Source organism: Xenopus laevis, chromosome 5S, assembly GCF_017654675.1.
Source record: "Xenopus laevis strain J_2021 chromosome 5S, Xenopus_laevis_v10.1, whole genome shotgun sequence".
NCBI classification, from domain to species: Eukaryota; Metazoa; Chordata; class Amphibia; order Anura; family Pipidae; genus Xenopus; species Xenopus laevis.
The window spans coordinates 98,721,676-98,738,394 of record NC_054380.1 but is presented as its reverse complement, the minus strand read 5'-3'; the positions used below and the strand labels follow the sequence as shown (position 1 = coordinate 98,738,394).

Below are 16,719 nucleotides of genomic sequence, written 5' to 3'. Positions count from 1 at the left end.
AGCCCAATTATGCAAGATGTCAACAGCCTGTGTGTCCATGCCCTTAATTTACATTTAAATGAACTTTTGGGAGGTTATTTTGGGAGGTTATTTATGAAGGTCCGAATTTATCTCAATATCGGCTGCCACAAACTCCGATCTAACCCGCTTATTTATTATTAAATTTTTCCCAAAAATTTGAGTTTTCACCCGAAAGCTCCGAAAACATAGTGAAATTGCCCGAAACCCCAGACACAACCAAAAATCAATGGGACTGTTCCCATTGACTTTTATGCAACCTCGACAGGTTTGACATGCCGTGTTTTTACATTGGGCTTTTTAGCCCTCTGGGTTTAATAAATTCCGAAAAATTCGTGATTTTTTTAAAAGTCTGGTTTAATAACAAAGAATCACAAATTTTTCGGATTTCGGGGAATTTCGAAGCTTAGTAAATAACCCCCTTATTGGTTTTTGTCCTTTAACTTTTTTGTTTAGCAGCTCACCAATTTGGAATGTCAAATTACATTTTTTAAAGCAACATTGACCAATAAAAATACTGACTTTCCAGGGCCTGTGTGCCAATAAATACAAGGGAATCCTGCCATGACAATTCCACCTATTTGTGCATCTGTTCCTGTAACTGGCAAATTAAACTGTAGTATCATTCTCCCTTCCCATGCTTGGTTATAGTGTACTGGTGGGTAACCAAATTGTCGGTTTGTTTAGGACAGCTGATGACTGCCCTGGTGCTGGAAAGCAGAATTCTCATTAGTGAATCATTTTGCATCTGTAAGGGCAATGACAAATGGGGAGATTTGTTGCCTGTATTAAAAATTTACTTTCCCATGATCAAGGTGAACTGCTGCTAGTAATGTAATTTACTTGTTAGGTTTGTAAATGACAAAGCATTTTCGCGCAGACTTGTCACCTGCGGTAGCGAAATTTTATATTGGGCAACAAATCTCCCTGTGTGTCATTGCCCTAATGGCATGGGTGTCCGTAGAAGGGGGTAAGAGGGGGCAGTTTCCCCACCCTGACTTCTCCAGCTACTTCCAAGTAATAGTTTGTAAATTTGATTCCCAACAACACAAAACATTTTTATGCTTCCCACCACAAGGCAAGCCTTAATAAGGTTATCTTCTGCATTGTCATGAATTGTTTAATCTTCAATGGGATTTTACCCAATGTGATATTAGCTTACTTCTCTGTGAAAAATGATCTGCAGACACTCATGCCTAATGGTGTAGGTTGTTCAACAGGACCGTTTACATCCCCTTTAAAACCTTTTTCTGTAATGTTTAGTTGCATATTGCTTGCTGGAAACTATGACCTTGTTTTGTTGTTTATCTTTCTTTATGCTAAACAAACAATGTCTTCTGGTCTTCAGTCCAAGTGAAATAAAGGGAGCACAGTGTTGCTGCATGAGAAACAATAGCTGGGGTTCAGTCCAGCACACAATCTGCCCCTTGTTAAGTGAACAAACAGTAACAATAACAGCTCGTTTGTGCCAAACTGTGTTTCCCAACCCCTCCTTTACAGAATCAAGGCCAAACTGTAGGGTAAATATTTAGAAAAACAGTGTCTCGTTTATTTTACAACTATTCCCAAAATGTGAATGAAAGCTTACTTTTACATCAGCAAAAAGCATTTGAAGGCCATGCCATAATATTCTTCTGAAATAAGCAAGATTCCAAATGTTGTGAAGGTCCAGAAAATCCAAAATCACAGAATCCTGTAACATACATAACATGATTGTGCTTTGTGTATAATAAATGACCAGTGCTCCCTTCTTAAAGTAGTAGTTCTGTTATTGAATCAAATGCATTGGGCCCAGGAAAGCTACAGATCTGACTTATGGATCATGGGCTTTTATTGTACTGAATGCTGAACAAGTGGACACATTTCAGCTTGGTAATGCCATATGCCCTTGCAGTAACTACACAAACGAATGCAACTGACTGCTGAAATCATTAGGGCTGCCATTTATACTCTGTTATTTCTCATCTCAGTGATCTGTAAGTCAGACTTTGTAGGAGCATCAGCTATCAGTGGAAGTGGTGTTGTGTAATAGTCAGTCCATAGAAATCAGTGAATAGCTGTTGTAAAACAATAATCACCTTTGATTTTACTATAATTTGCGTGCAGTTTCCAGGTCTTTGCTTTCATTGTAGTAGGCTGATAAAAAAAAGTAGGGAAATATAGAGTAAGAGCTTTGGGGCAAATAAAGTCCCTTCTTTGTGCATCTTGTCATATAGTATCTGAAAAATCATGGCAGTTATATGCGCTAGCACTGGGTATATAAAAATTGTTGCAAATATTGTATTTTAATCCCTCTGCATTTCATGAGTTTTTGGTTGCTGTCTCATGCCATGCTGAAAAAGTTGTCCCAAAAGCTTGCATTTTATAATCTACTAAACTCTGTATTTTTTGTTTCTCTCTATGGCTAACATGGTACAATACTATGCTACACTAGAAATAGAAAAATGGAATAGAAAACAAACTGCTGATTGTTTCCTACTTGCAAATCCATTTGTGCAGTGGAATAATGTTGGCTTTTAGTCCTCCCGTGCTAATCACTTGCTCTGAAAATATATATTTCAAGTAAACTAAATACTAAGTTCTTCTGGTGTTGCTTTCCTTTATTTACAATTCTTACGTTTATGAAATATTAATGGGATCACTGTCCTCAAGCTGATTGTGAGGGGTAAAGGTATAATCCTATTAGAATGCTGTTTGGAAGCTCAAGAAAAATTAATATATACAACTGAACTATTCAGTACCAAACTCCAATAGTGGGGCTTATAACTATCCGAGGTTTAAAATTGCACTGGTGCAGGAATCCATAGCAACACATGCAGTATTTATTCTAATGGCACAAGACCATTCAATGCAAGGTTTTCTTTACCTTGTGCATTAGGGATTTGCACTTGTATTAGAAATGAAGCTTTAGTTTTCTCATCTGGAATCCATTGGGTAAATTATAAATGGAAACCAGATCAGACTGAAGGAAAATGTTGACAAAGCTTGTCAATTTTCCACTGAACTGGTGTCTTGTCTTGAATTCTACATTGTAAATACTTTGGGTATATTTTTGATGGTATATTCACCAGAACTTTAATCCCATTTAATTCAGCAATAAATTGTGTAAAATATACTATTACTGCAAAGAAAAGATTGACATTTCTACTGTAAATAATAATGTAACAAGAATGTCTATAATATAGATCTACTAACTGATTAGTAACACTTATTTTGCCAAAATTTGTATGACTTTTTATAAATAAATATCCTAACGAACCAAAAGCCATTGAGATATGTAATAAAATGTGCTGTCTATACATGTTTGATGTCTGTTAATAACTAATGTTGTTGGTTGTATGAAATAGCAGATCACTATGCTGCAGAAAAAGCACACAGGACAGTCAGTAACACTTGCTCTCCACCCACAAATTAAATATGCAGCCTGAGTTTATAGTGTTGCATTGGAATTAGCCCTAAAAGTGGACAAAAAGCGTCACAGTAGGCGGGAAATGAATTTAAGTAGCGTATATAGCTTTCAATGTATTCTTTTTAATCATTATGAGATTGAAGTTGCCATAATTAAAAGTGTAGTCATTGTTGTTACAATAAAATTGCACCCATACGCTTGCTGATATTGCAGAGACAATGTGGATTAGCTCACCAGTGACCATGTAGGGTCTGGGTGCACATGGCCAGCTCTGGACAGGGATACAGAACAGGCCTTGGCATTTCAAGTACACAGCGCTAAACAGCCCCCCACCAATTCACGTAATAGTGACTGTCTATGGCATCTAACAGCAGCCCCTCTGGCAGTTTTCAGAACCCACAGATTGCCTGCACAGCTTGAGGAGAAGGATTATACCAACAAAAATGGCAATCACTCACAGATCCCATGGGCAGGCAAAGTAAAAAAACTTTATTTCAAGCAAACATAAGTCGAATACAGCCTTATGCATTTTGTGCACCAGGGCACTTAATCAAAGGCCTATGCCTATTGCTGTTTCTCTTATTTTGCCTGTTTGTGGGATCTGTGAGTGCCTGATATTTTGTTGTTATAATCAATCTTGTTTTGAGTTTCCACATGCAGGTATATTAAAGAAATCCTGATATAATTGTTCCACCTATTATTTTTTCTGCAGAGACAATATAAAAAACAGATATAACAGACAAGCTTAATGCTTGATGTAGGTGAAGTCTGGGGTTAAATGTGAATAAGAGAACCAAGGTTTGCTACTTACACCCCAAGCAACTGCAATATTCACATGAGACACAGGAAATACTTGCAAACTGTGAATTTCTTCATTTGGCTTAATATCAAAGAGACATGTGAAAGCTTAATGCATTTATTAAAATATACAGGTTTTGGTAAACTGTGTTTTCAGACAATAGAAGAGATTCAATGCACAATCATGTGAAAATAAGTCACTCAAGAATATATCTGCATATATATATACTTTTTTGTGTTTTTGTATTTTACACCACATCTTCCAATTGTCCCCTTCACCATTGGGAATACATTAAAAGTAAAAGAGCATTTTCAGTTCGGTCTGCAGAAGTCACACAGAAGAAAGGCCATTTGCAAAATAAAAATACAGACAAGACCAAAAAGGAATATTAAACATATTTGCCACTGCAAGCTGACACACCAATTTTACAATAATATAACAAGAAATGTTTTGGAACATAGGATCCTTTTTGTTATTGCCCAGGGCTTGGTAAAAGTGTCTCTGTTGGAGGTTAAGTACATTTGCAGGGCCTTAAGCAAAATCTGCATGTGTGCCCTATCCACCTCTTACCCATTCCCTACTGAGGGGTCTTGGCATGAGTGTGGGTGACCTCAAGAGATGTAGGCACATCTGACAACTATGTCTAAGACAGGAGTTATGTTTACTAGCCATGTTGTAAGGCAGCAAGAGCATATCCCTTGTGCCTACAGGATACAAAGAAATGTTTTAGGGACAACATAAAGATACAAAAGACATGATGTATAACACATTGATGTACAAGACATTAATGTAAAATTGTTACTTTTCAGTGTATTAAGCAGGGATGGATGTCTAACATAATCTAACTCAGAACATTTCTTAGACAGCCTTCCACAGTTAGGAGTTGGAGCTTAAAAGGGAAGTAAAGTCTAAAATAGAATAAGGCTACAAACTTTCTCTAACCCTGCTGAACCAGTGGCTGCAGCAAAATAATCCTCCGAATAGAATCCCAGTTTATCTGTTTAAATCTGGTTGTCCCTGCAGCTGGAGTTGGAAAAATTAAGGGCAGAGACAAAAGCTGCTATTTCGGGATTAGTTGCCCAGTGACAAATCGCTTCTTCTTCGGGCGACTAATCTCCCTGAACTGCCGCACCGCTGGCTAGAATGTAAATTGCCAGCGGGATGGCACTAGGAACGTTTTTTTTCTGAAGTTGCCCGAAGTTGCCTCACTTCGGAAAGCCGGAGCGAATAGAGTGAAGGTAGTTCAGGGACAAATTGACAAATTGCAAGAAGAAGCAATTTGTCACTAAGCAACTAACCTCCCGAAATAGCAGTGTGCGTCTCTGCTGTAAAGGGGTTCTAAAGCCAAAATAAAATCCAATGCAAATCTCTACACAGTCGCTGACTGCTCTACAGGGAAACAAACAAAGCTGCTTGAATTCTGCATGGCTGGGATGTAAGGCGGGGCTCTCCCTGCTGTTCATAAGTATGATTGTTTCCCTGCCCAGCAGGGACTGTCTGGCAAATTCTATTCATAGATGTAAATGAAGGAAGAATTTCAATGCACACAGTCAGGTTTCTGGGCAGGCAATTACTTTCACTTTCCATTCAGCACTTCCTAGATGTCACTGCTCTCCCCACATTCCCCCCACTCTCTTTACCATTTAATTGTGTAACTAGTGCATGGGGATGGACATCGGGTCCCCCATTCTGGTGCGGTTAAAATGTTTTAATTAAAGTATAATGGAGATAGGTTTCCTTTTCATTGAAGAAAGTAAAAATTGGATTACATTTTTTTGCATTTACATACCCTTTAACAATAGCAGGTACACCGCAGCTTAGATATATCTAATTTATATAATTTTTTACCTCTCAGGTGTGCCCTGATGATGGCAGTTACTCATTAAAATTTTCAAAAACAAAATACTTTTTCGTAAGCAACTTTGAGGTAGACAGGATTTTCTTCTCTTACTATTGATTAGACGAATGCATTGTTCACTTACTAGACAATTAAAGCATATGTATCATTATGTATTTTCTTTGCAGATATATTGTAGCAGTGATCAGAACATGCAGAATTGCCATAGGTTAGCTCCCAGTGACAGCTGTTGGATGCCTTGTTAGTCACCTTCAATTTATTACACCCTCACCCTCAACTTGTTACATGGCCTGTTGACCAAGTGTAGCACTCAGTCTGCTGCATTGTGATTAGCCTTAGCCTGCTGTTGTGGCTCAAAGATGCTCAATAGCACCCACACCAGTCCCCATTTTTTCCAGTGGACCTTCACAGATCCATCTGATTTTTAATGAGTCATAAAAGTGTTTAAAACACCTTGTTGCTCCATAGTCCCCAAGCGATGCAGTGCAATAACAATGGGGTATATTTATCAAAGAGCGAAGTTAGAGATCACCACAGTCCTCTGCCACTCTCCAATAATTTCTTTTGGATTTTTAAGAGTATTTATCAATGGGTGAAAGTGAAAGTTCATCCTTTGATGAATACGCCTTTCGAAATCCCATAGAAATGAATGGAGAGTGGCGGAATTTCACTCTAATAGACTGTAGCGATCTTCAACTTCTTCTTTGATACGTATGCCCCAAAGATTCTTTACCCAGTTGGCTTGTGCATACTTCACTATACACTTTGAAAAATAACAGCTGTAGTTTAATTTTTCCATTCAGTTGTCATTTTTAAATACTGAATTACCAGTAGGCAGTCCAAAGGATAAACCCTACCTAATCACATTCTGTTTCTGGGTTAATGCATTAGGAAGATTTACAAAAAGCCATACAGTGATATTGAGATTGATATATTGAATGAGAAAATTTACACACCAAAATTCTATATGTAGAATTCCTACCTACTGTATATGTAGCAATATAGTACCTTTATATGTAAAAAATTGGAAAGCATCCTGTCAGGGGGCCTAATGGCTCCCAGAGGGAGTAGTCCGGACCAAGGAGGAAGCCCAGGGCAGAAGTCCAAGTCGAGGTAGCCAAAGGGTAAAACAGGAGACGTGGTCTGGTCACAGGCAAGAGTTCACAAGGCAGGCAGTGAAGGGTCAAAGTCCAAAACAAGCAGGGATCAATATGCAGGAATAAATCAGAAAACTGCACAGAACAACAGCCAGGCCCTTTGCAGGAAATAATACCTATAATTGGGCAGGGTTTCAGCATCCTGGGCACTCTTTTATTATGCATCTTGGCACCAATAGTGACGTCATCACGCTGGCGTCACCGCGCCAGCGTCACGGTGCTGGTGTTGCAGAACCCACATGTGCTGTATGGGCACCGCCATCTAGTCTTTGCCAGCTCTTACAAATCTGCTCCTCCCCAATCATAATTATACACCAGCTGGAGCATTGAAAGATCCCTCCCTATCCTTGACCTGGCACTTATGTTTGCCACAGTGTATAAAGTTTCCATACAATGTTCTTATTGTGTACTATCTACCATAAGATTCGATATTTAGCTACAAAATAGTAGTTTGACTTGTCCCAGGAACTCTCTTTAGTGTAAGAAAATCAAGCGTTTATAGAATAAACAAGTTAATGACTACCTACAGTTAGAAAGTTTCTGATCCATTCGGGGATTATGATCCGGCCATATAAACATCAAAACCTCTGCAAAGAGTCAGTTATTTAATCCATAGGGTACTTTAGGTTTTAGCCACCAGACTACTCATGTTGGGTGAGATCTGTTGTGAGAATGAGAACAACTGGGGATTATGAAATAATAACATTTGCTCCAGTTCTAGTAACCCAGAACATACTATTTTTGTTTATCAGCTTGAAAGCAAAGACAGGTTACTAGACCAACAGCACATATTGTGCCTTCTATTGCACCCAAAGACCTTCCACCACAAAAGAAAAATAAACAATATCAGTGAAGTTCTTCATTTTAATCAGTTCACATTCTTATGTGTGCCAGGTTTAATTTAATTGAGATGCAATGACTGACTTAGTATCTATGGAAAATCCCAGCTCCCATATGTGAATGCAGTTTAAGGGCTAAAGGAAAATATATTTTAAATATCCTACAATAGTACAGTGCGTTTGGGCTATCTATTTCATTAATCTATTGAAAATACCGTACCATGCCAACCAATATGGCTGCACACACAGTAATATCTTTACTAATTCATTTGTGCAGTGAAAGAACATGATGTGCACACAATCAGTTTACCATTATAATTTACTGTCATTTTAAGAGAGATAATTACTTTTTAAAAGGGTATATAGAGAAAGATTATTTTCAGGTTTTACAAAAAAAAAGACTGGCTGAACAAGTGCTACTAAAGGTAAACTCTATTTTATCTGTAAAAAATCCTAATGTTGATACGTTTATGGTGCCGCTGCTGTTGATACATTACAAACAAAAACAAAGCAGCAGCATCCTCAACCCCTATATACAGAATAAGTGCAAACATACAACACAAGAACATCAAGGACACTTGATAAGGGTTGCCCATAATTATAGTAAACTGTATAGTTTAGTAAATTAATTAGTAAAATTATTCTAAATATAAAATTCATGCTATTTATAAAAAAAGGGTAGGGTTGTTCCTTTAACTGCCTATAGGTTCTTAGTCATGTTGGTCACATAGATCTGCTTATTTGCTGCATCTTTCCCTTGCATCTAACATAATCTGGGAATACACAAACTGGTAGGCACTAGTGATGGGTGAATTTGTCCCATTTTGCTTCACTGAAACATTCGCGAAATGCATTGAAATCAATGGGCGTCAAAATTATTTGGACAGCATTAATTTTCGACAATTGTTATACGTGCGCCTATTTTGGCCAAATGCATTAAAGACAATGGGCATCAGAATAATTTTGACGTGTGACAAAGTTGATGCACGCAACAATTCTGACGCGCGGCCACATTTTTTCAAGGCGGCGTATTTTTTTTTTACGCCGAATTTTCGCGGCAGTTTCGCCCGTGGCAAAATGCAGAAATTTGCAGCAAATTGACACCTGGCGAATTTATTCGCCCATCACTAGTAGGAACATGTATGGACATATGTAAAGTATATTTGGTATTGCACTGCATCAGTTCCTTTTTAGATGTAGAAATGCAAATACATGTTCACTTTACTCTTTTGAACTGATCACATGCAAACAAGTCTTTCCACTGTAGTCTCCTCTTAGTACAGCAGATAATCAACAAGCCCGTGCTCATCCATTAATAAACATTATTTGGAATAATTTCGCTTATAGATTGTACTTATCAAATGCCCCCCCTCCAAACTACTCTCTACACAAATCAATAGCAGACAAAAACATGATACACTATGCAACAGCTCTTCTTATTGTAGGAGCCTAGTAGATCAATTTAGAAGATCTCATTATAAAAATCTTTGCATTCTTATTCCCCAGACCAAGGACAAGTTGCACAAATCACCCTTAAAATGGCTTTGCCTTAATAAGAGTCCAGTCTATTTGCATTGGAACCAAAACAAATGAGCCTAGCCTACAGGATAATGAATATCTGTTGAGGGCCATTTCTATAGACTGATGCTTGTCACACATGGGTAGACCATGATCATTCAGATCTATCATAGGGTCACTGCTTGAGTAAAATCATTGGCAAAACTGGTAAGTGAAGGAGCTCATCTGGTCTCCCACACAAAGACAAAATCACTATGGGACCCTTGAAAAATGACTGAAACACAGGCCATTGTGATCAACAGAGATACATATACTCACATGCCCAGGTTTGTTCAGATCAAAGTATTGGGTCCAAACAAGGAACAACTTGCACCGATATTGCTGGAAATAGCAGTTTTTTTAAATAACTTCCAACAACCCAATAATGACCACCCCACACGAATAAAGGCAAAAACACAACTCGACATGCAAACATTATACTTTCTGACCAGTAAAAATACATCTCCAGCTGCAGAATTGTTTAGTCTTGCTGAATGACTAAAAAGCATAAACTTGGTAACGGAACAGCAGAGTATTTTGTAAAATTCTTGAAGGGCTTAAGCAAAATGTTTCTATTTGAAGATGTAAATGATAAAAAGCTTCAGTAAGTTGCAAGATGTGTATTTTCCAGATAATTCAGCCCAGCAAGTTCTTTATTACGTGACGCAGAGAGACTATTCCTGCACAGCTCTGTGCTGACATGAGTTATTAGCAGACGTGATTTATTAGCTGAGCTTCAGTGATATCATCTATGGTTCCTTTGGGGGATGTCTGCATTCCTGTGGCATCCAGCCTATCCTTTCTAAGCAGCCCAAGATGAGATGCAGAAATCTGTAGCCAAACATATTATCTAGAAGGATGATTTCTAACAGTATCTGTGCATCCCAGCGGCTTTCAAAATAAATAGCTTTATATCTCTTACTCCAAGAAATAGATAATAGCAAAATGCTACCTAGAACAACAATATTTACAGTGCAGCTATTACATTTCCCTGTTTCAAGACATCATAGCATGATCAATTCCAAGGCAGGGATTTACAGCCTTCCATTGCAGTTAAACTTCAACTCTCAGAATCCATTGAAGGGTGTTGGGGGGTAGGGCAGCTCAGCAGTATGAAGAGAACCATAGGTTTATGCCCTATGGCCTAGGCAATTTGGCACATGGAGGATTTTAAATGTTATAGGATATTTCTACAAACACAAGCAGAATTACAGCAGCCGCACAGCTTAATTTTCCATTTGGTTAACACACACACATGTTCTTTATCTAGGATTAAAAGGCGTTTTTCATGTGCTGATTGTGTTTGTATATGCTATCTAATTTTATATTAAAGGGGACATATCAAAAAATATAAATTGGGATTTGCTTTCCCCATTTAAAAATAAACCTGTTTGCAATATAATTTAATTAGAAATTCTCAGCTATTTTTATAGAAAAGAGGTTTTTTTTTACTGTTTAAGACAGGAGAATCAGCAGCAAACAAAGGGAGAGCTTTTTATTTTATTTCATACAATATGCCCCCTTTTTTTAGTATCTGTGTGTATTTAATGTATGAATGCCATAGTTCTGGCATTGTATTTCTCTGCATAGGACACCATAAGAAAAAAGTCTCTACTAAAGCTACTAGCTTTTTTGAAAAAGATCCTTTAGGAACATTGTCCCAGTAACAACTGGTCTAGATGGAGATGAAAAAAAGGCAATTTTTGAGGGATTCTTCAAGCTATAGTAGATGAAAAGTCTGATGCTGCCACCCCTACCCCACCCCCATCCTTGTGGGATTTGGAAAAATGCTCCTTTTTGCCAATTTATTTAAATGGCCCTGATTTTGCATAAAAGGAAACAGCTTGATGAATTGTCAGAAATAGATTGTAATCATCCATTGCTGTCTTTGGGATAAGTAGGTAACATTTTTAAATTGAAGTACCATATATACATTAGATTGTAATGCAGTCTAACACCTAAATGCATGCGTTTACCCTACTGCAATTGGAATCGTCTGCTGTTTTCTTTGTAAAATGAGTGAAAAAGTCCCAGGCATCTTCGGATTTGCTGTTCCTTCATGCAGCATGGTGCAAATGAGTGTTAGAATGATAAGAACAAGAGCACATGGGATTCTAAATGATGAAACAGGGAGAAAAGTGTTGCACATTCAGGGGCATATGCTACATCTCCTCTGTGAAGTTATGTTGACTGAAGGCAGTAGGAAAACCACAGCTGTGGAGCTTGTGACTTGTTCTGTATGGATTCCCAGGAGATTGCGGATGTTTTTCTGATAATAAGAAAAAAACTGCCAATTGAATCAGAAATATAGTTTTTGTTGTCGCTAAAGGAAAATATCATCAGTCACAATTTCAGAGGCTCTGGAACATTACAAAATATTAATTTGTCAATATGCAGGAAAATATTCTATTTATAAAAATTTTATATATTTTTCTACTCTTTTCATGGCACCCTGCCACTGTCTTAGGGTATAATAATATGTGTCAGAGCCACAATTTCTAATTCAACATGCAGCTCTCCAGCTGTTACTGACCAATAACTCCCAGCAGTCCCTGTGGTTGATGAAAGCTGTAGTGGCACAACAGCTGGAGACTATAAATAGTACAAAATATTTCTTTCACCATCTTGCTTTAGTCACTATAAAAACGTGCAGCTTCTTCCAAGAAGGTAGAGAAAACTTTGGGTTGCAACAAATGTCTATAATTTAGGCCTGCATGCAACGGCTACTACAAAGACTTTTGCACCCTGCTAAAGACAGCACTAATTTGTTCCTGTGCCCACTCAAATGTTAAGACACTCTTGGTAGTAAATACTTCCATAGAGACATGGGCACCTTCTTTGGATCAACTGGAAGAGGCACATAATGTAAGGTTCATCACATTTGGAAACTGATTTTTGTGATGCCAATAGTGACACTGGGAAATGACTCTTAGCAAGACCGTGAATAATAATAAGAAGTTATAAATATGGGGAATTATTTACAATGAGTAATACAGTCTGAAACTAGCGACACACACACACACAGTCCCTTATCCTGAATTACATGTGTTTTAAATGAAACCTTGTATGCCCCTAGTTATAATAGATTATCCTCATGTTTTAGTGTATCCTGTCACCCAGACTATGAACACATGAAACAGAAAGCAGGAATGTAAGTGCTGGGCATCTAAATATGGTTGCTTGAAATACTTCTTTTAGTGAGAGTTCAAGACTTGTAAAGGATCTCAGCCATTGACCTTAACCTAAGCCATTTATATACAGTGTACAATGTTGTTGAGTGAGAGCTATCTTTATGTGTTCATAGGGCAAGACAGTTGCAAGAGGACACGTTGCCTTTGGCAGTACACACCTAAACGCATTTTGTAAAATTCACATAAATAAAATAGTTTCCTACCATGACAAAATTAGAGATCCATAAAACAGCTTGTGCTGTTTTTGAAAGTGAGAAAAACCATTTGCTCGCAGTCCTCATTTACTAGACATAGTCTATGCACAATGAGGAATGCAAAACTAAAATAATCACTAATTTCAACTACAAGCCATCGCCTGCAACCTAGCGGTCTTCCATGATGTAAAGATTAAGACACTATGCACGTATAAATATATGTGTTTCACAAAATGCTCTTTTTGGGACTGATAGTGAAGGGTAAATGTTAGGGTTATCCTTTAACGTGTATTCGAGGACAGGAAGTGGGGCACAAAACAAGATGGAAAACAGATTGAACACTTGCTTACAACTTAATAACATAAGCAGCAACGTTTGTGAGAAGAACGAGCAAAATTCTATTGATGAAGCTGTTATATTCATAGAGATGGAGCACATTATAATAGGTTTGGATTTATTCTGCACCATAGTCTAACTCGTCGTTGGCAATCAGTGCATCAGAATCCTGTTTGTGCTTCCGTTTACTTTTGGGCCTACTGTTCATCTGGCTGTTGCCTTCTGTCTCTGGGTCCTGCTGATAGTAGCTGTCTTTTGTTTCCCTGCCACCCCAGTCTTGGAAGTTTTCTTCTGAAGGATAGGACAACCCATCATCCACAGAGAAGGTGTCATCAACATCGTAGCGCTGATATGTGCTCTGATGGAGAACCTCTTCTCTGGCGCTGATTTCTAAGGTGCTGTTCCACATGCCGTAGCCAAAATAAATCAACAGGCCTGTGAGATACAGAAAAGAGATCAGAGTGCTAAGGGAATACAAATCAGTTAATTACTAATGACTGCAATAACTATTTGATCTGTTTCATGGCTTTAAAAATTACTATGATTAAATATTATTTAGTGATAGAATACATACAGGCAAACTTGATCTGTAAAAAGAAGCACTTACAACATTGAAACGGTTACATACACCAGGAAAATGTCAGTTGTGAGATAAACAGGAATATCTTATTTGGCAGAATAATATTTTTATTCTTTAACACATTTACACAATACTTTAAAGAGATTATAATTAATATCAGTATCAATCTAGTCCAGCTTATAGTCTAAAGTCCCTATCACATTCACATACACACTATACTGAATTTGATCAGGAGCCAATGCACCTGCCTGTATGTTGAAGTGTCGGAAGAAACCCACAAAAGCACAGGGAGAATAAACAAACTCTTGTGAATGGTTTCTTCTGGATTGTGTTCAAACTGTACACAAAGAATTTAAAATGTTATATTATTATTATTATTATTAACCATTAGCTCAGGTGCATACTAGGTCTATTTCTATGCCTCTAAGCATGTGTTTAGTTTTAAAAGAATTATCTGGAACACCAATGCCTAACATACCCCCCACTAGGTGTACTTTATTTGTAGTGCCACTATAAGTTATTATAAGTGTTGAAAATACTCTTCTCAGATTATATACTGTAGTTAAATTGGCTTGGAAAAAAAGTCCATCAAGGTCAACAAACATTTGAGAGTTCTCAAACATATCTATATATCCATATATATACCAATACCTATGCTAAATAACTCTATGATCTATGATCACAGTAGTCTAGTATATGAAACTTGTTCAGGAAATTGTCCAAACAACTTTAAAGGCATAAGTAGAATCTACCAACACCACAATCTCACTGACCTCACTGTGAAGAACCACCTATGCTGCATAAAATGAAAGCTATGTTCCTCTAATCTAAAGGGGTGACCTCTGTTGCACTGAACATTTTATGGGGACGAACAGGGTGTTTGCAGTTGGGGCTTGATGGATTTGTGGCTGGAGCAGTGCGGGCACATTTGCAGCTGCAAGAAGTTACGTGTGGGGGGGGTTTATTTGGGTCGGGCCTGGTGGAGGTTTGCGGCTTGGCCCCAGTCCGACGCTGGGTTAAAAGATCCCCTGCTATTTGTCAATAATGCCCTCTACTGTGTTTGTAAAGAATAATTATGTCCCCTCTTAAGCAATATTTCTCCAGAGAAATTAATCATCATTGTTTGAATAATCCATTCCTATTGCCAGTTTAGTTACACTACTCTGAACTCCCTCCAGCTCATAAATATCCTTCTAAAGTACTGAAGCCCAAAACTGTACTGCATAGTCAATGTATAACCTTACCTGGGACCTATGAAAAAGCAAAATTAAGGTGATCCCTTGATTTGCCGTTTTTATGCAAGAAAGTTCTTTATTTGCTTTTGTACCCCGTGTTTGACACTTCCTAGAGTAACACAGCCCTAACTTGCATTTACAGTATTTTTACCAAAGTGCATAACCTTCAACATTGAAACTAATGTTTCAGTTTACTACTTAGTTTTCCAGTTTAGTCAAATTACTCTGCAGTGGCAGTATCCTGAATAGTTTTGCACAGTTTATTATTATCAGCAAAAATGGAGACAGTACTTTCAATGCCCACCTCAAGGTCTTTAATAAACAAGCATACTGCCAAGTACAGACCCCTACAATACTTCACTAATAACATTGGTCCAATTAGAATCTATTCTTGAGCTACTTCTCTGTCCAAGGACAAATACTGTGTTCCAGGCCAGTATTCCTTAATTTACGGTAACCTTTTTTGTGCGGTACAGTAGCAAATGCTTTAGCAAAGTCTAAGTAGATCACTTCCACTGCCATTCCAGAGTATAGGTTCCTGCTCACCTCCTTATAGCTTAACTTATTTATTCTGGCAAGATCTACTGTATTATACATAAAACCATGTTGGCACAAATTCATAGTTTTTTTATTTGAAATGTTGCGCAAAGCACCGTCAGCATACCTCCCAACATTTTGCAAATAGAAAGAGGGACAAAAAGATTGTGACCATGCCCATTCTGTGGCCACACCCCTTAATTACCATATTAATTTTATAAAATTTGGCAGGTTATGAAAGTTTGAACATATATATTTGGTTTCTATGTGCTATTACAGTTTTGCTAATGAAAGTGAATTGCCATTTAAGCTGTAGGTCACAGTTTCCCCAAGAGACTTGCTTATCTTAAATTGTTACACTTGTTTCTTTGCTTATCTTAAATTGTTACAAACTGATCAAAGTGCACCTGCCACATATTCCTGGCTCTCTGCCAAAAGCCAATTAGTTTCGGAAGCATTGTATCATTTTCTGGCTGTTTGGTGCAGGAGATCAAAGAGAAAGTCAGGACATTTCAGTAACAATCCGGGACTGCGGTTTGACTGAAAAATGGGACAGTTGGGAGGTATGCGTCAGTCCTTCTTGCCTTTCGTTCTGAATTGAGAGCTGCTGCACCTTTTGTCATGTCCCATTAAGTGAACCCTGGAGCCACTCAGGGTTCCCTCAGCACCCTATATCAATCACCTCAGTGCAGTTGGGAAATAAAGAATTTGGGTGCAGGGGTCACTTGCATGTTGAACACTGTAAATGAGGCAAGGCAGACTTCTCAAATATTCATCACAACTGCGCATGATTTGCAAAGAAGCACAAGCACAGATATCTTCTTTTTAACCAAATCAGATGCAGCTGAGTTGAGTTACACACAACTGATTTAATGCCCACATTGCACATGACGGCGCATGAATGTTGTGATAAACAGTGCATTATGGGCAAAAAACATGGCAATTGCATGCGTAATTGTGCTTTACTCATTGTGTCAGGGTAAGTAAATGCACCCTCTATTCACCTTCC

The 16,719-nt window shown here is 37.9% G+C and overlaps 1 protein-coding gene across 1 annotated transcript in view; it reads right to left on the bottom strand.

Annotated features, from left to right (window-relative positions):
• Nucleotides 1–8,091: 8,091 nt before the first annotated feature.
• Nucleotides 8,092–16,719, bottom strand: part of slc7a14.S (solute carrier family 7 member 14 S homeolog) — a 56,960-nt gene continuing 48,332 nt past the window's right edge. Inside the window, exon 8 of the mRNA XM_018242233.2 lies at nucleotides 8,092–13,793. Within this exon, the coding sequence (XP_018097722.1) occupies nucleotides 13,477–13,793 (317 nt within the window). The 3' untranslated portion in view covers nucleotides 8,092–13,476. The remainder of the gene's footprint in view (nucleotides 13,794–16,719) is intronic.